Raw genomic sequence first — 22706 nt, 5'->3', positions numbered from 1 at the left:
CACAGAGGTTATTTCCAGGAGTAACTCGTGTGTCGCTGTAACACGGAGCACCAGAGGCTCCGTGTGTCGGAACCAAGCCGACGCAGGCAGAGCGAGTCAGCTCCTCCGTGTTGGCCACCAGGGCCTGGGGGGGGGGGGGGCTTCCAGCACGGCAGGGGGGTGCTGAGAGGCAGACACACAGCGAACGCTGCCTTCTAAGTATCCGCTGGAGCTAGCAGAGTCCCAGGGAGCCTAGAATATTCTATCACCCCAGAGCCACAAGGACAGGGCGCAGGGGCCAAGGTGCACAGTTAGACTGACCCGGGGGGCAAGCAGGGCAGGAGAAGGGACAGCAGCCAGGAGCTCCCTCTGGAGCCAGGAAGGGCAGGGCTCCCAAAGCAAAGGCCTGGTCACTCTCAGGGACACAGGAGCTCCTGGTGACCAGAACTGGGCAGAACCGAGCGACAAGGTCTGATTGCTGTGGGTTAGGACCTGCGAGGCAGGTACATCAGCCGCTGAGACAGCCGGGCGAGAAGAGGCAGCGTCCCACGGGGGAGCATTCTGCTCTCAGAGGTGGGGCCATGCGCAGTGCAGGCGAGCTGCCTGACACTGCCCTGGCCAGCCGACCATGGTGACACCGACAGCCACCAGGCCTTTGTGTGCCACCTTCCAAGATCCGCAGCCCCAGCCCTACCCTGAGGACCGTCCAGGCACCAGTGCTGCCAAGTTCCAGGGTCATCCAAGCACAGAAAGGCACTGGAGCCTCAGGTCACAGCGACAGCTGAAGGGACCTCGTATCCTCAGGGGACCTTGGGAGAGAGCAGGAGATGAGAAAACACCAGGCGGTAGCAGGGCCCGTGGGCTCCCCTCGCCACGTCTCCGTGCACTGGAAGTGCTGGAAGGTTCAAGGCCTGCCAGCAAAGGCTGGGAAGCGTGGCAGGGCCCCGGAACATCTCTAGGTCCACAACCACATTTCAAAGAACCTGGTCACACTGGCAGGAGCCAGCTCGTCATCTGAGGATGGACGGACGGCCTGTGCTCCAGGTAATGAAAGCAGAGGCGACTGCTGGGCAGGGCCTGGACCCGAGCCCCGGCTCCACTCCCAGCGCAGCCCCTGGGAGGCAGTGTTGGATCCGGGGCTGGGGGCTGTTGTGGTCATCTGGGGAGCGAGCTGCAGACAGAAGCTCACCCCACTAAGTGAATGACGGATGGACGGACAGACGGATGGACAATGGAAAGTAAATGTTTTTCTGAGGTTGAGAGGGGGAAGTTTCTCTTGAGAAGTCACTGCAGCCAGTAAGCGCAGCCACAGCTGATGTGGGCGGTCCCCCTGCCCTCCCGGGTGAAGGCGGCAGTGACCAGTCCTCAGCAGGTGCTGACTCCCCTGGGGGTCCAGCCCACGGGGAAGGGTGGGCTGACGGTGCCCAACCTGCCAGGACATGGGCATCGTGAGGGCCCTGGGGTGGGGGTGCCCAGCTCCGTCCAGTGCAGGCCCCAGTCACGGGGCTGTGATGCACTGAGCAAAACCCTAATGACCTGGCTGGGAGGGGGTGAGGGAGAGGCGGGACCTGTGGGTTGAAAAGGTTCAGAAACACCAGGCAGACGGCCCTGCTCACGACTCTGCTGTACACAACGGGAAACCTGGAAGCTAGGGGGGCCGGAGGCTCTTCTATAGGTGTTGCGATGCTGTTGTGTCCCTGGGTACTTATTCCGAGACAAGGACTCTGGTCCTCTGGTCTGGTTCACTCCAAAAATACCCACAACACCTGGGACTGGCCCAGGCACTCCATCCGGGTCTCCCACATGGGTGGCAGGGGCCCAACGACTTGAGCCGCCTCCTGCTGCCTCCCGTGGTGTGCACAGGGAGCAGAGGCAGGACTTAAACCCAAACACGCCTGATGGGGGACACAGGTGTCCTGAGCAGTATCTTAACCCACAGCACCACGCACCTGCCCAGTAGACCACTCTTTGAGCACCCACTGCTCCAGCCCCTGGCATCTGGCTTCAGAGTGAGGGCACAGCGTGGAAGCTGGGGACCAAATCCCGACAGTTACGAGGTCACCTGTGGTTTCCATTAGGGTTCACTCTGCGGCTGACAGCTGCCCACGGTTGTCAGCACCCAGAGGAGCCGTGTCCCTGCCAACAGCCCTCTGAGCTCCGCCTCTTTCTCCCTCTCCCCGTGGCCATCAGTTTGCCCTTTCTGGATTCCGTGTTGCTGGCATCACATGGTCGGAACCTCTGCGGGTTGGCTCCAGTCACTGATACCCACAGAGCTTCCTCCCTGCCCTCTATGGCTGCGTGTCTTTGTAGCATGGAGTAATTGTTCTGCGTGGGCCAGTGTGTCATGTGTGCACTGCTCTGCACGTGTGGGCCAGTGTGTCACGTGTGCATTGCGTGTGGGCGAGCCAGTGTCCACACAGCCACGTCTGCAGCACTGTTTGTGGAGCACGTGTCCTGGCAGGGGCTGCTGCTGTCCGCTTGTGGGGGTGGGGTGACCGAGGCACACTGTTGCTGGGTGTTTCGCTTTGGAGGAATCGCCCACTGCCCTCGGGCCTGGCTGCACTGTGCTGCGTCCCAACCAGAGGGCCACGTCCTACCCTGACCGTTCTCCTAGGGGCTCTGTGACCCGCTGGGGGCTCATTTTCATGAAGGGTTTCAGGCCCGTGTCCACACTCATCTCTCGGGTGGGTGGGCGGCCACTTGTGCACCCCACCTGCTGGAAAGCTGCCCCCCTCGCTGGTGCTGCCCGGGCTCCTCTGTCAGGCGTCCGGACTGTGCGGGCTCTGCTCCCGGTCCCAAGTCTGCACTTCTGCCAGCGAGCACAGGGAGTGCGAGGGCCGGCAGCGTCGGCTCCGACCGTGTCGGCCACTGGGGGTCTCTGACCCTCTCCGTGAACAAGGAGCACCTTTCGTCCGCTTTCGGAGGCCACCCGTGAGGAAGCAGCAGACGTGAGAACAGACGCAAGGACCCAGCTTGCTCGCTGTGACAGGCGCGAGCGAGACCTCGAGGCAGACCACTGGTGTCCCGGGCGCTGGGCTGCAGCCCCGCCCCAGTGCACTGCAGGTCACTGTGGCAACACTGGCGTTCGTGGCAGTGTGGTCTGTGCTGCCCAGCATGGGACAGGCGACACCTTGCCCCCCAGCCTTGGAAAGTGTGGGAGAACACGTGCCGGCTTTGCATGCCGTGGACCTGTCACTGGCATTTTGTTCCGCTCAAGCTCACTGGTGTCACCATTGCTCTCCTCCACCCACCCTGGGGTGCCATGCACAGGCTAACGTGGTGCTGGTGGGGCCTGCAGCTGTCACATGTGCCCGCACACCAGGTGTTGTGGGCAGAAACCCAGTGTGGGCAGTGATCTGCAGTTACTTTGCCCTGTGTTAGCTGGCGCCATCCCCAGGACAGCCAGGACTGGGGTGGGTGTACCCCTTCCGGGTCCTGCGCCCTCCTGCCTGGGTGTGAGTCTGTCCTGTCTGCCACTCAGGCCCGGGCAGCCCCGCACAGGTGCCCAGTCCCGCAGGTGGAGTCTTCAGCATCTCCCATGACGCATCTCCTGTCTCCCGAAAGTCCTCCAGTGTGTAGTAAACAGGATTCACTTGAGAGAGAGAGAGAGGGAGGGAGGGAGGGAGGGAGGGAGGGGGGGAGGGAGGGAGAGAGAGAGAGAGAGAGAGAGAGAGAGAGAGGGAGGGAGGGAGGGAGAGAGGGAGGGAGGGAGAGAGGGAGAGAGAGGGAGAGAGAGGGAGAGAGAGGGAGAGAGAGGGAGAGAGAGGGAGAGAGAGGGAGAGAGAGGGAGAGAGAGACAGAGAGAAACAGATGAATGAATGAATCCTCCATCGCTGGTTTCCTCCCAGACAGCCGCAGTGGCCGGGGCTGGCCCAGCCTGAGGCCGGGACCTGGGGCTCCAGCAGGGTCTCCCAGAAGCAGAGCAGCTGGGACTGGCGCACCTGCTCCACCAAGGGCTGGTGCCGTCACCGGGGGCGCTTAGCCAGGACGCCAGCCCCTCCGGCGCACAGATACTGTCTGTCTGTCTAATTCCTTTCGTTGCCGAGTCCGCGTCTTTGACTCTCGAGTGCTCCTTCCTCTACCTGACTGCTCGGGTAGCTTTCAATTCCTTCTGACGCTTCTGCACCCCGAGTTCGTCAGTGAGTTGGACTTGTCCTATTGCGCTCCTTTGCTAAGCGTTCTGGTGATTTGTGACTGCAAACTCCCCTCGAGCCTGCCGCGGCAGTCAGCGGTCAGTTCTGGGCCTCGAAAGGCAGCCACGTTCACCCCGCATGCTCGGGCACCACCATCAGCCCGGGGCTTCGGGGACGTCCGTACCCAGGACACGGAGCCTCTTCTCTCTGCTCTTTTCTGGGGAGGCCCCCTCCCTCTGGCGGCCAGAGCTGCAGGTGCCTGCTGTCCTTCCGTGAACCAAAGCTTCCGATCCTCCAACTTCCAATTCGGCCTTTTTGCTCACCCTCCGAAACCTTCAGAAAATTGCTTTGGTTTGGATGTGGGTGGGGCTGTATTTTACCAGTCTCTCCAGCTGTCGCCCACGGAAGAGTCAGGCAGTTGTCTTACCTTACCTCCAACCTGACCGTACACCAGGGAAAGCAGCAGTGAAGCTGCAGACCAAGCCGCTTCCAGGTAGGCAGGGGAGGGGAGGGGCAGGACGGCGGCCAGCGCCAAGCCTGCTGCTGGGAAGTGACCGCAGAGCGGAGCTTTGGGCTGAAGCAGTGCACTTCTGGGCCTGGGGAGACCCAGCACAGGGGTGGAGTCCTGAGGTGCCTGCAGGGGCAGCCCGGACCCCGGCGTCCCTGGGAGACCAGGTGGAGAAGGCGAGCTGAGAAGCCCGTGTGTTAGCAGGTGTTGGGAGAATGACACAATTAGGGAAGTATTTGGGTCTGAGTTACTGCTAAGTACACAAGCAATAAAAACAGAGCTGTTCTGCCCAGGAAGACCATGGCGAGCAGGGCACAGCAGCCGTCGGCGCCCGGGCCTGACGTACATCTTGCTCCTGGCAGGGGTGGGGGGGGTAAAGGGGAGGGGCTAAGTGCCCTTGTCCTGCCATGCACATTTGGCACTGTCTGGAAACATCCCTGGGTGTCCCATCTGGGGGCAGGGGCTGCGGTGGGCATCTGAGCGGTAGGATTTCAGGGACAGTGCCCACCGACGACGAGAACTAGGAGGCCCGGAAGCGCAGGGAGCACTGTGTTAGCAGACAGTAAGCGTGAGCACCGAGTGGCACCAGTGGATGGGGCAACACAGAGGCGGGGCTCCATCCTGACGAACTCATGGACGTCGTCACGTACGACTGCGACACGTCAGAGTTCCCACCTCGCTGTGGCCTGGTGCCAGGCCTTGGTTCTTGCCAGCACCTGACTGTGGCTCCCTCCCCGTGTCAGGTGACACAGGGAGTGGCATGTCACTCTGCCGCGTGCCCGACTGCAGCTGTGGGTTGTGAAGTTCCCCTGCTCCGAGGCCTCTACTCCCCAGGGTCAGGGGACGCACACACACCCCTGTGCAGCATGCTGGGACTGCAGGCCAGGTTTCCTGCGGGACGCCAGCCCCTCGCCTGCTCCCAGGTCTGCGTGGAGGCCAGGGGTTGGAGACACTACAGCCAGCTGTTCCGCCATCCCTGCTGCATGTGGAAGGTGCCTGTCGCCAGCTCAGCTCCTCTGGTGGTGGGGGGGGGTGGGGGTGGTGGTCCCTGCAGGCATCGGGCTCACTCAGCTGGCATCACCTCCCGGTGTTGAGAGCTCTCCTGCACACCCGCTGCTAAGCCACAAACGCCCAAGGCCCCACAGCCCCTGGCTCTGCCCTGGCATAGGGCAGTGAGGGTGGGAGGGGGGTCAGGGCACCTCCATGCCACCTCACGTGGCCTCTGGTGGGCAGCTTGAGAAGCCTTTCCCGTGTCCAGGAAGGGGCCCAGGGAAGGGAGGCCATGGGGAGTGCAGGCTCGGGTCCTCTCTGGGCCTCGACTAGGCCCAAGGTGGGAGAAGACGGGGGCAGCTCCAGAGCCCTCATTCCTGATGCGACCTGTCCCAGAGCCTCACAGGCCACCTGCAGCCACCCTCCACACACTTCCCCGGACACCCCACGACCAGCCCCAGCCCTAGGGGTGAGGGAGCAGCGACAGAGCCCTTGGGGGCTGTGGTGGCCCCAGCAGCCACACACACACACACACACACACCCCACCTGGAGCTGCGATGTTCATGCAGAGGCTGGGACTGTGGCACAGCCAACTCATCCCAAGTCCCATCTCACTTCGTCCCGGCTGCTCCAACAGAAACCACAGAGCCGAGGGTTCAATGAGACCCAGGCTCCGGTCAGCTTCTGGTTGGCAGCCAGCTGCATCCTGCGTGGACCTCCGTTCCCAGGGCTCCTATGCAGGCCCGGCTCCTAGCACCATCATGGCGGGGGTGGGGGTGGGGGTGGGGGGCACTGTGGGGGGGCGCCGCAGGCCAAGGTGGTGGCTGGCAAGGTGCAGGCACATGGCTGGGTGTGAAGACACGGGAACCCCCACAGCAGGAGTCCAACAGTCTGAGACCCGGGAGTGCACTGGGTGGTGATCCTGAGGCTGTGTGTGTCCACAGTCACCCTCTGTGAGACACCTGTGGTGCTGGGGCAGCCGTGCAGGCGAGCCCACCCCTGCTCAGCCCCGCACACTCTCCTCCCAGTGCAGTCGCACCCTGAGCTCTAGGGCTGCGACAGTGCAGGGGCCTGGGCGGCGTAGCGCCATCTCTGACAGTGTCCAGGGCAGACATGATGTGTCAGCGGCGCACGGCGCAGGCTCCGGCCAGGCCCCAGGACTTGCTCTGATGGGCCCTGCGGTCAGTTACACACCCAGGGGATCAGTGGTCCACTCTAGAAAGAGCCACACGGGCAGTGGCCGGGATGGACTCTGCACTTGGCTGAGGCGGACCTGGCCAGCGTACGGTGTCGTGGTGTGCTCGCGTGTGCAGGCCTGAGGTCTGTCCCTCAGGCAGGAGATTTAGGGGCCCCTCCAGACCTCACATCCGTGTGTGCGGTGCACACGTGTGGTCCACAGATCCTGAAGAATGGTGACCAGCAGGGTGACCAGCCCCTCAGGCGGCGGCAGGTCCCCTGCCCGTTGCAGCACAGACTGGGCACAACGTTTCCCTCTCCTGGTTCAGGTGCACATGGTCCTAAAAGCTCAGACTACACGGGGTTCACCAGACTCCCCTGCCATTTCCCAAATGTCCCCAGATGAGTTTGAGAGCAGCACTGCACACAGTTCAGTCTGCCCCTCTCCCAGATTCCAAAACCAGCGACACCAGAGGCGGTGACCAGTCTCCGGAGCCTCAGAGCCAGGGAGGTGACACGGCCCCAGCACACAGCAGGAGGGGCTGCTTGGCTCCCAGCCAGCACCACCACACGGGAGTGGGAGGTCCAGCTTGCACTAGAAGCTCAAACTTAAGTGATGGAAGCCCCACGCAGGCAGGAGCTGGCCCTCGGCAACCCTGGACCTGCTCAGATGGAGCCCAAGCGGAACATTCTGGGATGGGGTTGGTGCTCCCCACGGTGGGCAGGCTGCACACGTGGTGTCCTGAGAAGGCCCCGCTGACCAGGCAGGCCTCTGCCCGCGAGCAACAGAGCTGGGACCCCACAGAGCTCGACTCGGCAGGGGCACTGGGCAATGCCTGGGCGCCAGGGACTCCCAATGCCATCTGTGCCGGGGAGGACGACATGGATGAGCCACTGGGCTTGGCACACGGCAGGACTCATCCAAGGCTGCCATGAGCGTGATGGACATCGAGGGACATTCACGACCCTGAGGACCCGGGCCAAACCCTGGGGGTCAGAGAATCGGAGGCCCAGGAAACGTGACTGCAAGCCCGGCTCCAGGCCAGCCCCTCGGGCCTCTTTGTCACCTGGCTTTCACGGAAGGCTGAGTGGCCCTGCTCTGGCCGCACACTCACGTGCAGTCCTGCACTGGCCTCCAGCTGCTGGGCGCAGTGCCCACAAGGAGGTCATGGGATGGACTCGCCTGTGGGAGCTGGGCTGGGAACAGAGCTTCTGCAGAAAGGATGGTGCCCCTCTCGAGAGCCAGCCTGGCCCTGGCAGGGCACCATGGGCAGGGCCGGGGCCACGTGGAACTGTGGACGTGGCACTGGGAAGTGAGCCCAGGTGACAGCTACAGAGCACAGTGGGCGGTGTCGGGGTCGTGTAGACCTCTCTACAAGGCTCCTACACGGCTCCTCTAGGCTCGAACTCACCATCAGCAACTAAAGCCCACCCCGCTTCCCCCAGAGGACACAGTGCCTGCCTGGGACACTTCAGGGGCAAAGGGCTCCGGCCTGGCACTCCCCAGGCACAGGGCAAACCTCTGTTCCCCCCATGGACAGACCCAGCCAGGCTACGGGGGGACAATGTCCAGCAAACAGGAACACACAGACCCAGGTTCTGGAGGATGAAGGCTCCAGCCCTTGGGCCCAAGGCTGTAAGGGCTGGAGGGCCTACAGAGGCAGTCCAAGGCCCAGCCCCTAGCCTCCCTCCTTGCTGCCAGAGCCCAGCTGCTCCAGTGACCAGCCCACACCGGCCACGTAGTCTGCACAGCACACCCCTAGCGAGTGGCATCACTGGGGAGCCCAGTCAACGCCAGGCCCGTGCGCTGTCCCCAGCCTCACACAGGGCAGCTCTATTCCACACGCCACCCGGCCACGCTGTGTCCTGGCAGCACGCCCTCTCTCACAAGCTTCCCGCACCTGCAGTGGCACCCGCAGTCCCAGCTGCTCAGGTCAGAAGCGAGTGCTGGCACCCCATTCCTGCCTTCCCTCCACCCCACGGGAGCCATCAGTGGGTCCTGTCCCCCCCGGCCCGTGCCTTCACGCTGCAACCTGGTCTCATAACCATCATCCCCACCACTGCCTGTCCCCAGCCACGCCCCTGGCTCCCCAATCCCACAGCCCACCACCCCCAGCCCCACGAGAAATGCAAGCTCTGGGAGATGGGCAGCCTCAGCGCTGAGGACAGAAACACGACATTGGTGGGGGAAGTTGGGGGGACAAAGGCTGAACCGCACCCCGTCACGGTTCTCTGGGGCTACTGGAGGGGAGATAGCCCACTGCCCGAGGCCCAGTGACACCGTGTGTCGGTCCGCGACAGCTCACCAGAGTACGGATTCCAGAGGCAGCAGCCTGGCCCCAGGGAGGCAGCTATAGGAGGGCACGGGGGCATCAGCTGTTGACAGCAGGTGCGGGAAGCAGCCTTGGCTTTGCCAGCGGGGGGTGCGCCTGGGCACAGGTGTGCACCACCACTGCAGCTGGGGGCGGGGTGTCCACTGGGCGAAGCAACGCAGCCAAGGCTCTGGCGCTGGAAGCCCCGCCCCGCACTGTGCATTCACGCATATTTCTGTGCCAGGCTAGCCAGGGGAGGGAGCAGGTTCCTGAAGGAGCCAAGAGCCCTCGAGCACTGAGGCGGTGCCTGTGTCTCAGAGGTGCCAGGAGCTCAGGCCTCCGGCAGAGGCGGGGGCCTGGGGGAGGGGCGCCTAAGTGCACGCACGTTCCCAAGACTCCCGGGAGAGAGATTCAGCGCCGGCTTCCTCTTCCTGCGAGAATGCAGGGCAGGAGCCTGCAGCACGTGGCTGGTAGCTGAGAAGCGCTCGGCCCGCCCAGGTTAGAGGCCAGCGTGTCCACCGGCCGGTCAGGTGGCCAGTGACGGGCTGCAGGAACCCCAGCCTCCCTAGCACAGCTAAGGGACCCCCACAGCCCATGGGACAGGAATCTGGTTCCCCCAAAGCACCTCCGCCTCCAGACGCTCCCTCCCACCCAGGCCAGCCCCTGGTCACGGACGCCCTGTGTCCCCACAGGTCAACAGTGAGAATGTCGTCAAGGTTGGCCACAGGCAGGTAGTGAACATGATCCGTCAAGGAGGGAACCACCTGGTCCTCAAGGTGGTCACAGTGACCAGGAGCCTGGACCCCGACGACACGGCCAGGAAGAAAGGTGTGGAGCGGGTGGGGTGGGGTGAGGGTGGGGGCAGGGGGTGGGGGGTGGGGGCCCCAGCACGGGGCCAGGCCGGCATTTGTCACCTGGGCCTCTGTCGGCAGGGGCCCTGGGTCCTGGGGAGGCTGCAGTAGGCCGGAGGCGCCCCTGCTCCCGGGGCTGTGCCATCTGGAAGCCCAGGGCGGGTGGGCTTCAGAGCTGGCTGACGCCCTTCCCGGTCTGCCCCGCAGCTCCCCCCCCTCCAAAGCGAGCCCCGACCACGGCCCTCACCCTGCGCTCCAAGTCCATGACCTCGGAGCTGGAGGAGCTCGGTAAGCATCACCCATCTCACCCGCCCCCACCCACGTGTCCCCTGAATGCCGGAGCCCCCTCCCTGGCCCTGCATGGTGGGAGACTCCCATGCCGACGCCTCCATCGCGAGCCCTGGGGTGCCAAGTCCTTTCTGTGTATCTAATACTGTTTTGTTTTGCATTTTTGGGCCTCTCACTAGTGGATAAAGGTAAGCCGCCCCCACAGGGCCCCGCGGCAGCTCCCCCGCTGTCTAGGGTGCTCCCGCTGACTGCCTCGGGGCCGCCGCCTCCACGGCGGTCGGCTTGCACCTGTGTGGTCTGTGTATCGGGTTCAGGGGTCCCCAGCACCCTCTTAAAAGGTCAGTGAGGAACACTCAGGCTGGCCGAGCCAGTCCTGTAGCTGGGGAAGAGGTGACATGGGTGTGGCCTAGGAGCCCGGGTCGCAGATGGCGCTGAGCGGCCAGGAGGGCTGGCGAGCGTAGTCACCAACACAGGAGCGAGCGGCCCGCGGGCCCCACTGGTCACACCCGGCTGCCCCGGGGAGGAACACACAGGCTGCCCCTGCTCCCGGCCCCCGGCCCCGAGGCTGAACCACCCGTCACAGAGGCCTGGGCCAGGAGTCGGTGTTCAGCGTGAGCCTGGGTCTTCTGCGTGAGGACAGTCCTGTGCCCACAGCCAGGAGTGTCCTCGGGTCTCCTTCCACCCTGCCCTGCCCAAACGTGACCAGCGGGAGACCTGTCCCCCCTTCCCCATGCCCCATGCCTGCGGGCAAGCAGGGACCGTGAATCGCCACACATTCTCTCCAACGAGGCAGCCGGCACCAGGCTGCCCGGGCGCTGGGAGAGGGACCAGAGGAGTGAGCGGCAGCCAGGCAGGCGCACCGAGCCCTCGGCGTCCTGCAGCCCCTGTGGAACTGGCTTCCTACTCTGCAGGGTGCTGGGGCTGCTGGCTGAGGAGAGCCCCGTGGCCCGGAAGTGGTCCCCCGCGGGGCAGACAGGAAGCAGCAGCCCAGGCACCAGGGCTGGGGGACCCCTCCTAAGCCCCACTCCTGGGTCTGGACCCGTCTGTAAGGCCACCCCGAGCTGAGCGAGGCCCCAGAGGCGGCTGTGGGGCCCCCGCCTCCAGTGGCTCACAGCTCCCCTTTCTGTTTGCAAGCCTCGGTCCGGAAGAAGAAGGGTAAGGGAAGCCGAGTGTCTCCGGTCCCCTTGCCCATCACACCCTGGTGGAAAAGAAACCCCTGTGACCGTCCCGTGATGTCCAGAACGTGCTGTGAGCCTGTGTTGTCTTCTCCCTGTTCCAGGTTCTGCCCGAGGGCCCTGCCCTGGGACAGGCCCAGCTCAGTCTGTCCCGTCTGCCTGGCGTCTCCTGTGTGTGTCTGTTTCTCCCCTGAGCTGTGTTCACATGGTCATGGCCGTTCGGCCCCCCAGGACCCCTGCGTGGCCATGGCTGGGCCTACCTCCGCTAGGCGAGGGCCCAGCTGTCTCTGAGGTCCCGTGAGGGCCTGAGTCCTGTGGAGCCACCTGGCTGGGGGTGCAAGCAGTGGAGCCCTGGCCGCACCCCTGGCCTGTGATCCCCTCTGCAGGCCCAGAACTTTAAGGGGGCCGCTGCTGGGAGGTGGGAGGGGGTGTCCTCGTGGCTGGGCTGCTCCTTCAGGGGCAGCATCCACATCTCGGGCTCAATGGCTGGGGGAGGCAGCCACCTCAGTAACACAGAGAGCACTCAAACCACTCCCCTCCCAGCAGGGAGGGGCCCCCGAACTCTAAGCCCTGGAAGAGGGGCAGGTGCTGGAGACCAGCAGAGGTACCACCGCCTCCCAGCCGCCCCGTGGACCGAGCCCCATGTGGTGGACGGGGCAGAGGCCCAGGAACAGAACGCCCCCCCCGCTCCCTGAGGGCTGCATTTCTACAGGAAGCAGGCCCCTCTCCTCTTCACACCGCCCTAAATCTCCGCGGTCAACAGGTGCCTGGTGGGCACCTGCCCGGTGTCCCTCTCAGACTGACAGATGACAGACGCCTTGGCATGTGTGGCCAGGGTCAGGCCCAGAGCAGACAGCAGGACGGGAGGGTGGGGAGCCACCCCTCATTTGCACAGCTGGCGCTGGCTGCAAATCAGATTGAATGCCCGCTGCACCCCTAGTGAGGGGGGGAGGCGGGGCTGTGGGCAGAGAATTCCAGAGGAGGAGCCAGCAGGGAGACTTCTGCCAGCTCAGTCTCAGCTCCCCGCCCAGCCAGGGGCGCTGTGGTCCCCGCCTGTCGGCTGGGCGCATCACTGGGGACTATACCTGTTGCATGCTTGGCACACGGCAGGTGCACAGTGAAGGCTCGGCCTCCAGTCTGAGGGAGAGGCCTGGCCTGACCCCGGGACAAGCACCCCCACTGCAGACAGAGCAGGCCTCCACAGTCGTCCCCAAGTTCTCATCCACCCAGAAGCTGTCGAGGACTGGGGACAGTCATTGATGAGGTCATGATGAGGTCACGTGACGAGGGTTACAGGAGGAGGAGGAGGAACAAGCCAAGGAGCATGGCCATGTGGCAGCCAGCAGGGGCCCTGCCCACACCCGGATCTGCCTGCCATGCGCCCCAGAATGCTGGAAGGGTGCGCTTGCTGCTTTATGCCCCCGGGGACCACACACAGCAGCATAGCCCTAAGTCCTCACTGCCCGGCCAGCGACACCAAGTTTTCACCCACAGAGCCTGACCAGGCGCCTGTCCCAGGGGAGGAGATGGCTGGCCTGGGAGGAAGACAACAAATGGGGCGGGTGTCTGTCCCAGGCCCACAGAGGGGAGCCTGGCCTCCAATCCTGCTGGCGCCTCTGGCTGCACCCTCAGGCCCCACCCTTGGGAATAGGTGAGCCATCAACAGAGGTCCAGGCCACGTTCCCCACTCCTGCTGACCTCTGGGAAGACGCCATCATGTGGGGGGCCGGGGCCCCCTGGAGGCACAGCCCCCGGGGCCTGGGTTCGCAGAGTGCGGAGCAGCGGCCGACGACCGGGGCTCCTGACCCGTGCGGGTGACAGGAAGCACTTCACTGCTCTAGGTTTGAGAAGCTCAAGTGCAGCCTCACCAGCCCCTCCCCATCATCTGGCGGGGGAGCTCCCCCAAGGAGGACCTGGCGGGCCGTGGGCCAGCTGCGTCAGCACCTCACACGTGGCCACAGGCAAGCAAGTCACAGCAGGCTGGAGCTGGACTCGCTGCCGTGGGCTCCTGCCGTCTACCTGGAGAACCAAGAGCGCCAGCCAGCGGGCTCCCTGGCGGCCATCGGTGCCCGTGTCACCCTGGACCTCCTTCCCTGGCCTTGGGCTTTGGACTTGGAGCAGTGCCGTCCCAGCAAACCCACCGCGTCCAGCTCAGTGAGCCCGAGGAGCACCGAGGAGCACCGAGGGGCGCGCCGGTCCCTCTGGGAGGAAGACGGAGCTCACAGCTCTCTGCTCCCGCTGGCGGCTGGGGGCTGGGCCCGGCTGCAGCCCTGGGAAGCGTGGCCCCCACAACCTCCGCGTGCTCTCCGTGTACCCATGCCAAGAAGCTGGCAACACGCTGGGCTTCCAAGCACGGGGGTGGGCCCAGGGAATGAAGCCTGAGGCCCCTGCCAGCACGTTGACCGGCGTCCCCACCGAGTTGGTTGTTAAGGCAGTTTTCTGATTGGGTTGCAGGTGTGCAGTGACCACGGGCCTCATCTTACCACCGCAGGGGGCTGGAGTCACCAGTCCCCTTCATCTGGGGCCTGTGAATAGACCCAAGTCTGCCTTGCACAAATTAAGCATGATCCTTACGAGCCCAGAGCAAGCAGCCTTTCTGGGCAGCTTTGTGTCCAGTAAATGAGATACAAGGCGGCAGCAGCAGGCTCCAGCCGGGCCAGGAGGGACACTGCGCCGTGCAGGGGCGGTACAGTCCTCCCTCTCCCCGGGACCTCACCTCGCCAACAGACCACGCGGCTCTCACGAGTTCTGGATCAACAAGCTTTGGGCCAGGGGAGGGGCAGGAGGGAAAGTTCACACCCGCGGCAGCTGCGGCCCTCGGTGTGTGGAGACCGTCACCCAGAGCAGGCAGGCGGTGCTGACGGCAACCACCGCAGTGTCCAAGTGGGTTTCACTGCTGGAGCCCAGCAGGGCTGGACAGCCTCTGGACAGCGGGCATAAGGTGACCCCAGGGTGAGTCAAACTCCCACCCGCATGGCCTCAGATCCTGCAGCCACAGTCCCGCTGGAAGGACAAACAGGTTGGAGACCTGAGGTTTCCCAACAGGGTCAGCGGCTGCCGTGCTCCGACCCTGACGCCTTTGCCCCACCCCCAGCACACCCTGCATTTGAGGGGTGTTTTCAGGGTGCCTGCCACAGGCCGGCAGTCCTGAGCACACAGCCTGTGACCTAGGACCGCACGCAGCAGGGGTTTGGCCTGAGGGTGGAAGGAACCAGCCCCATCAGCCCTGGCTCTGTTGACATCCATGGGACAAACCCCCTGGCCCCCAGAAGGGCCCAGCCTGGCTCCTCCACCCCTCACCCCAGAGGTGGCCAGACACAGCTGCCACTGCCGTCTCTCGCCTGCCAGTCCAGCCCCGGCCACTCAACAGCCACTGAGCATCACAGCCCAGAGGTCAAGCGAGGACAGACGTGTCGGTGTCCCCTGGCTCTCGGGACCTCCCTGCACGTCCCCTGCCCAAGCACTGCAGGACGAGCGCCCTGGGCACAGCAGCCACGTGGCCTTGTGGTCACTGCCCCTGGGAGCGCCCTGACGACAAGCTGGGCCGGCTTGTCTTCAGTGCCAGCCCTAGGGCTGCACAGCGGCTTCAGCGCCCTCACAGAAGACAGCAGCCACATCTCGGTGGAAGCAAAGCCCAGCCAGCACTGCAAAGGGCCCAGAGCCCAGGGTCAGACCAGGCTGGACCAGGTGCCGCGGCCGGCCTGCCAGAGCATCAGCGGAGCGCACACTGAGAAGGCCAAGGCTCGCGTCAGGAGCAGCGATGTCTGGCCGACGGGGGCAGTGTGTGGGGCACACCCCGCGGAAGAAGACAGTTCCTGGGGTCCTGGCAGCACGGCAGAGCCAAGAGATGAGAAAAAAGACTCCGGCAGGGGGACACAGGAGACTGCAGCTGGGGTCTCTGCTGTGTCTCATGGACCCCCCCCCGGGGGGGGGCAGCTGCTCCCCTTGAGGCGGGTGAAATGCCCTCCAAGGAGGCGGCACCGGCAAAGTCAAGAGCCAGGAGGGCATGGCCAGGGGACAGGGGAGGGGCACGTGTGCCATGAGCAAGGGCCTCAAATACAGGGTAAAGGACCCATTTCCAGCGAATTCCTTGTAAACGGGAACGAGGGTGCGGAGGGGCCAGGCGGTGGTCAGTACATGGCCTTGGCAGGCCCCACGGTTGCTGCCGCACACATTCCGTCCTGTCCTTGCCTCCAAGACACGGCTACGAGAATGTGGGGCCACACAGGAGCAGCTGGCTCTGGTCTGGAATCACCCATCTCCAACCCCACGTGGCTGCTGCCGGGCCCTCCGGGCTAGGAGAGACGAAGGCGAGCTGGGGCCTTTGCTGGCACATCCGTCACTCTTGAGGAGCCCCGGCTTGGAAGCGGCTTCCAGGGTGTCTCCAGGAGCACCGAGGGCCGCTGTGCACTGCACTCGGCCAGGCCCCAGGAGTGCATTCGCCTACCCAAGAGGAAGCCGAGGCCTGTAGACCCCACCAAGTGACCTGCTGCTTCTGGTGGGCACGGCCACCCAGGCACAGGCCTGGGCTTGGCCGGTGCCTCTGCCAGGCGCACCAGGGCCCTGAAGGTGGATCGGGCTGGGCTCTGTGGACAGGGCTCTGCCTCTTCAGAGCCCCACTGGCCCGCAGGCCTGCCCTAAGGCACCCCACAGTTCTGGAATGTGCTGCACTTTCTTTAGTTTCTAAAGATCACATAACTAATGGCTTTCTTAAAATAAAAGGCCGGGGGTGAGATCCTATTAGTACAATCACAGGGCACCCACACTTCCTGTGCTGGGGCCTCAGGTCTTGGCCACTATATTTGTCTACAAAAGAACCACAATTCTGAGTCTGTTAAAAAATTCTGCAGGTCCAATCAGTCCACACCACCAGGAGCCACTCGCTCCCACTAGTAGAACAGGCAGGCGGGCGCCATGCTGCAGCAGCTTAGGCCGCTGCTGGCCACGCTGGTATCTCCGGCTGCTGTTCTGGGCCTGCTCCAGCCCCAGTCCTTGTGGCCCTTTGGACAGTGGACGAGTGGATGGAAGATATCTGTGTGTCTCCCTCTCTGTCACTCTGAAAAAAACGTGGCTCAAGGAGCTCCAGGGCCCTCCGTGAGCTGAGCGGCTGAGGGTCTCCTACCCAGTCTGTGCCTGCGTGAGATCTGGGGAAACACATGGCAGGGTGGCGTGAGCCTGCGGCCCGACTTGGGGACAGGACGGCGCAGCACTTGCGCGTGTCGGAGCTTCCCCAACCAGCTTGTGATATTGCAGATAAGCCTGACGAGATCGTGCCGGCCGCCAAGCCCTCCCGAACTGCCGAGAGTGTGGCCGTGGAGTCCAGGGTGGCGACCATCAAGCAGCGGCCCACCAGCCGGTGCTTCCCTGCCCTCTCGGACATGAACGTGAGTGGCTGCGCCCCCGGGGACTGCCCAGAGACGGGTGGGACGACCAGCAGGGCTCCCCACGCTGCCTGACACGGGGCCTAGAGGACATAGGCCCTGGTTCAAGGCAGACCTGCAGTGGGGACAGAAACGAGGCTGGAGCCCAAGCCATGGGTTCACCACACAGTTCTGGCGCTGGGCCTGCCGGAGGCCTCACGAGCCCATGTGTGCAGAGGCTCCCAGCTGCTCGTTCGCCCAGGGGCAGCAGAAGCCACGTAAGCAGGGACCTCCGCCCTGGCCCTGGTGAACACCTGGGTTCTGGACCAGCGTCCTCTATTCGGGCTTCAGAGCACGCTGCGGGCAGCAGACCCGGCTCAGAGCAGGCACCCTCGCTGTGTCCTGGGCAGTCAGGAGGGACCTCAGCCCAGGAAGGCTGGGGGCAGGCCAAGGCACCGGCGGCCCTGCAGCCATGGGCTGCTCCTCCCTGTCCGACACACAGCCACCCACGCCAGACCCACGGACTGTTCTGATTGCTGTTTTCTTTCGGTCAATTCCCCTGACTCACTGAGTCTAGACTGTAACACCCATAAATATCATCAGGGTGGTAGGCTCCACGGGAGGGTGTGCACCAGGACCAACACTCCCTCGCATCTGAGGTACACAGCCGGGCCTCCCTGGCCTGGCCGCCTCCTCGTCCCCACCCCGTCCCAGATGTCAGCATCCAGCTCGCTCCCCCAGCCTCAGGGGAGCACCCCGTGGTCTCACACATGGACCCATTTCCATAGAGCGTCTGACGTCTCCCCGAGGCCTCCAACACTGGGGCAGCCAGCACCTACAGGTCTGCAGAGGGCAGCAGTGTGGAGCAGCCTAGGGCTGGTCACCAAGGAATCCATTTTCAAAGTGAGGAGAGGCCTCCAGCCCCACCCAGGGCAGGCCGAGGGAGGAAGGCAGGGACAGCCCCTGCCACGGGAGCCCTGTGTTCCAGAGTGGTCCCAAGGCTTGCCCGAGCTGACCAGCCAGCACACCTGCCCACGTGGCAGCCGGCACCTGGTTCACCTCTGCACACACCATGAGCGCCTGTCATTAGCTCGTGTTGTGCATGAGGGAGACTGCTGGCCCACCCAGACCCCATCGCCGCCGCCCTGCTCTGTGCCACAGCACACCGTCCCGGCCCTGTTCTCTGACAAGTGTGTCCAGAATGTGGTGAGCAGCATCGCAGCACAACGTGGCCCCCAGAGCAGGGCCAGACCCTGAAAGAGCAGACGGGGGCAGCCACGTGTCGGGGGCAGCCTCACCGGCGACGTCCCAGGACTCCTGGAAGCAGCAGGGGAAGCGCCAGCAGCAGGGATCCACTGTGCCGACAGTCCTCCACCCCCGGGCCCCTCTGCCGCGGGGGGCGCCGGCCAGGCCGCACTTCACCAGGGCTCTCTGGTTTGCAGTCCGTGTACGAGCGCCAAGGCATTGCTGTGATGACGCCCACCGTTCCTGGGAGCCCAAAAGGCCCGTTTCTGGGTCTCCCTCGAGGTACGATGCGAAGGCAGAAATCCATAGGTAAGAAGCTGACCCTCGCCTGCACAGGCTGCTCTTGGCTCTGCAGCGCAGCCCAGGGCCCCGGGGGAGTGCTGGCTACTGGGTCCCCTTGGTTGCTTTGGCACCCACACCCTAATATCTGCCCGCCAGGCCCACCCACCAGGGAGCAGAGACCTGGCCTCGCCCACCAGGCGGCCACTTATTCAGACGGTGGGGTAGTGTGAAGCTTTTCCACCCCTGACACGTGCGAAACCACGCCGACTTCTCCCACTCTGAAGCCAGTGGTCTGTGATAAACCAGCAAGGCTGAGGGGTGCATGCAGAAGGAGGTGGGCAGTGGACAGCGGGTGGCCCAGGCCCCTCTCCTCTCCCTGCCCTGCACGCTCAGGGCTGGCTGGGGCGCAGGGCGCCCGTTGGCGGGTTGCTGCCCTCTTTTTAGGATGAGCTCCAAGGACAAACCTCTGAGGGTGGCTGGGTCAGAGCCCCGTGTGTTGCAGCAAACTACCTCCCTTCCTTGTGAGCGCCCCACTTGCTCCACTACCGTCACAGGCAAAGGCAAACGGGTCCCTCTGTGAAATAACCCAGCGCTGGGTGCCGAGGCCACCACTAGACACTGGTGGACCCTTGCCATTTATAGAGAGCTTAGCCCTGGCCCGTCCCCAGGGACACCCTTCAGCCTGCTCAGGAAGCCCCGCCCCGCAGTGCTGTTGGAGGTGTGGCTTGCAGCAGGAAGTAATCAAACAATAAAGGGCCGAGGGTGCCGCGGAGTGCCCGTCAGCAAGCCAGGGCCCATGGCAGAGGTGCACATGCGCCGTGTTCTAACACTGCTCCCGTCCTGGTTAATGACGATTGATTTCCTCCTGTCAGACAGCAGGCTCTTTCTATCAGGTTGGTGAACCCTGCACTTCAGAATCTGTCGCTTGAATGTGACCCAGTTTACGCTGTAAGGTGTATTCTTAAATTATTACTCCTTGGGCATGCAGCAAACGGCCAATAAGGAACGCACCAGACAGCCAGTCTGCGATGTCAGAGTGCCCTCCCACAGGAGTATATTAAATTTGGAATACCCCTATCCAATGGGACTTTCCATTGGAGTAAACTCTCGCAGTCTGTCCTAAGCCATTCGTTCTGCTGCCTCCCTGACAACCCCGCACGCCCCCCAGCGGGAGTGTGTGCTGTGCCGCGTGCCTTCTGGGTGCACTCTGCCCATGCCCGAACCTGTGCTGAGCCATCCGGGGGTGTCGGCTGCACCCCACACTCACAAACCCTGCCTGCTGCGCCCACACCAGTCCCAGCACTTCCACGACCCCCAGGAAGCGCTCCCCACGTCCCATCAGTGGCACACTGGCTCACAACCCTGCTGCAAACCTGGGGTGGAACTCTGGTTAAAGAAGGGCCTCAGCTCCCTCCCCTCATGGGGGTGCTCCACTGAGCTGGCCCCATCGCAGCCCTGCTGATGGCCGGAGCCGCCAGCACGGCCGAGAGGAGCAGGCCCAGGGTGACACCAGCACCTCCTCGTGGGGCAGAGCAGGCCGTCCCACGTATCCAGCCAGGAGCCTGGGCAGCTGGGCAGCTGGGCACTGCATGCTGTCTGTGCCACGTGTGCACCCCCGGTGCCTTCTGCCCTCACCACAGACGGAAGGGGCATGGATGGCCGGCTGCTGGTCCAGTCAGCACTGTCCCCTGCCCCAACAAAAGCAGCCATGCACACACGTGCGGGGACAGCCCCAAGGCCTTGCGCACTCAGGGTTCTGGGTCCCAGGCCCCCGTGGCCCTGACGACACCACGGCGAGCCCCACCAACACCGGGCACAGCACATGCTCCCGGCACCCTGCGCCTCCTGGCTGTCCTTTACAGACCTCTGGCTCAGAAGGGCCTCGCGGCACTGTGGCTTGCGCGGTTCATGCCTGGCCTGTGTGTGTGTCTGCGGGGACGCAGGCTGCGCTGCACGCTCGGAGCTGACGGGGTCCTGGTTGTGGCCGTGGCACAAAACGCAGCATATTTCCTCCCTGCAGGGATAACGGAGGAGGAGCGGCAGTTCCTGGCCCCCCCGATGCTCAAGTTCACGAGGAGCCTGTCCATGCCTGACACCTCTGAGGACATCCCCCCACCACCCCAGGCCGTGCCCCCATCTCCACCGCCACCCTCCCCCACCACCTACAACTGCCCCAAGTCCCCAAGCCCCAGGGTCTATGGGACAGTCAAGCCCGCGTTCAGTCAGAACCCCGCCGCCAAGGTATCCCCGGCCATGAGGTCGGACACGGTGGCCACCGTGATGCGGGACAAGGGGCTCTTCTACCGCCGAGAGCTGGACCGCTACTCCCTGGACTCGGAGGACATGTACGGCCGCAACGCCAGCCCCCAGGCCAACTTCCGCAACAAGCGGGGTCAGATGCCCGAGAACCCGTACTCGGAGGTGGGGAAGATCGCCAGCAAAGCCGTCTACGTGCCCGCCAAGCCTGCCAGGCGGAAGGGGATGCTGGTGAAGCAGTCCAACGTGGAGGACAGCCCCGAGAAGACATGCTCCATCCCCATCCCCACCATCATCGTCAAGGAGCCTTCCACCAGCAGCAGCGGCAAGAGCAGTCAGGGCAGCAGCATGGAGATCGAGCCCCAGGCCGCGGAGCCGCCGGGCCAGCTGCGGCCGGACGACAGCCTGACCGTCAGCAGCCCCTTCGCTGCCGCCATTGCCGGGGCCGTCCGAGACCGGGAGAAGCGGCTGGAGGCCAGGAGGAACTCCCCGGCCTTCCTCTCCACGGACCTGGGGGATGAGGACGTGGGCCTGGGGCTCCCCGCCCCCAGGATTCAGCCCCCCGAGTTCCCAGAGGAGGGCGACTTTGGCGATGAGGATGGCGCCGAGGAGCTGGTGTTGCCCACGCCAGGAGCAGCGCCCAGGGAGCCCGAGAATCACTTTGTGGGTGGTGGCGAAGCCAGCGCTCAGGGTGAGGCCGGGAGGCCCCTCAATGCCACATCCAAAGCCAAGGGGCCCGAGGGCAGCCCCACAGCCGGCCCAGAGAATTACGTCCACCCGCTCACGGGCCGGCTGCTGGACCCCAGCTCCCCGCTGGCCCTGGCGCTCTCAGCCCGGGACCGAGCCATTAAGGAGTCCCAGCAGGGCCCCAAGGGGGAGGCCGCCAAGGCCGACCTCAACAAACCTCTCTACATCGATACCAAAATGCGGCCCAGTGCGGAAGCCGGCTTCCCCCCGGTCACCAGGCAGAACACCCGGGGGCCCCTGCGGCGGCAGGAGACAGAGAACAAGTACGAGAGCGACGCAGGCAAGGACCGGCGAGGCGACGGCATGAAGAACACGCTCATCGACATCGTGGACACGGCGCAGCGCAAGCCGGCCGGCCTGCTGATGGTGCACACCGTGGACACCACAGAGGCCGACGGCTCCCTGGAGGAAGAGGACGAGCACGCGGGCCTGGAGCTGAAGCCAGACAGCTCACTGGCCGAGGTGCCAGAAGGCACTGCCGAACCCGAAGGTGCTTTACAGATCTCCGCCGCCCCCGAGCCCACCGCCACGCCCGGCAGGACCATCGTGCCGGCGGGCTCCATGGAAGAGGCGGTGATTTTGCCATTCCGCATCCCCCCTCCCCCTCTGGCATCTGTGGACTTGGATGAGGAGTTTATTTTTACAGAGCCATTGCCTCCTCCCCTGGAATTTGCCAACAGTTTTGATATCCCCGATGACCGCGTTGCTTCCGTGCCCGCTCTCACAGACTTGGTCAAGCCGAAGAGAAACGACACCCCTCCGTCCCCTTCGCTGACCTCCGCCCAGCCGATCAACCCTGCCGACACTAAGAAGCCGGCTGGCCTTTCAAACTGCCTGCCCGCCCCATTCCTGCCGCCCCCCGAGAGCCTCGATGCTGTCGCCGACTCGGGCATCGAGGAGGTAGACAGCCGGAGCGGCAGCGACCACCACCTCGAGACGACCAGCACCATGTCCACGGTGTCCAGCATCTCCACCCTGTCCTCTGAGGGCGGGGAGAGCGCGGACACCTGCACGGTCTATGCAGACGGGCAAGCCTTTGGGGCTGACAAACCCCCAGTACCTCCGAAGCCAAAAATGAAGCCCATAATTCCCAAGAGCAATGCACTTTACCAAGACGCGCTCGTCGAGGAGGACGTGGACAGCTTTGTGCTCCCCCCACCCGCGCCCCCGCCCCCGCCAGGAGGAGTCCCGCCTGGGATGGCCAAAGTCCTCCAGCCGAGGACCTCCAAGTTGTGGGGCGATGTCACGGAGGTCAAGGGCCCGATCCTCTCGGGCCCCAAGGCAAACGTTATTAGTGAATTGAACTCAATCCTGCAGCAAATGAACCGAGAGAAATCGGTGAAGCCAGGGGAAGGCCTGGACTTGCCGGCCGGAGCCAAGTCCGCCAGCCTCGCTCCCAGGTAA

At 64.3% G+C, this 22706-nt stretch overlaps 1 protein-coding gene across 9 annotated transcripts in view; it reads left to right on the top strand.

The window, feature by feature from the left end:
• The window catches only part of SHANK2 (SH3 and multiple ankyrin repeat domains 2), a 386561-nt gene that overhangs the window by 352596 nt on the left and 11259 nt on the right, over positions 1-22706 (top strand). For 3 of the 9 annotated variants that reach the window (XM_051839162.2, XM_051839163.2, XM_008251311.4), the window contains 8 exons: positions 9791-9926; positions 10157-10237; positions 10417-10425; positions 11372-11392; positions 16666-16796; positions 18215-18326; positions 19172-19192; positions 20320-22702. In XM_051839162.2, coding sequence (XP_051695122.2) covers positions 9791-9926; positions 10157-10237; positions 10417-10425; positions 11372-11392; positions 16666-16796; positions 18215-18326; positions 19172-19192; positions 20320-22702 — 2894 coding nt within the window. The remainder of the gene's footprint in view (positions 1-9790; positions 9927-10156; positions 10238-10416; positions 10426-11371; positions 11393-16665; positions 16797-18214; positions 18327-19171; positions 19193-20319; positions 22703-22706) is intronic. The other 6 variants (XM_051839164.2, XM_051839168.2, XM_070061128.1 and 3 more) reach the window with 4 other exon arrangements.

This window comes from Oryctolagus cuniculus, chromosome 1 (assembly GCF_964237555.1).
Source record: "Oryctolagus cuniculus chromosome 1, mOryCun1.1, whole genome shotgun sequence".
Lineage (NCBI taxonomy): Eukaryota > Metazoa > Chordata > Mammalia > Lagomorpha > Leporidae > Oryctolagus > Oryctolagus cuniculus.
Note: the sequence above shows the minus strand (reverse complement) of the source record. Positions and strands in the feature narration are given on the sequence as shown.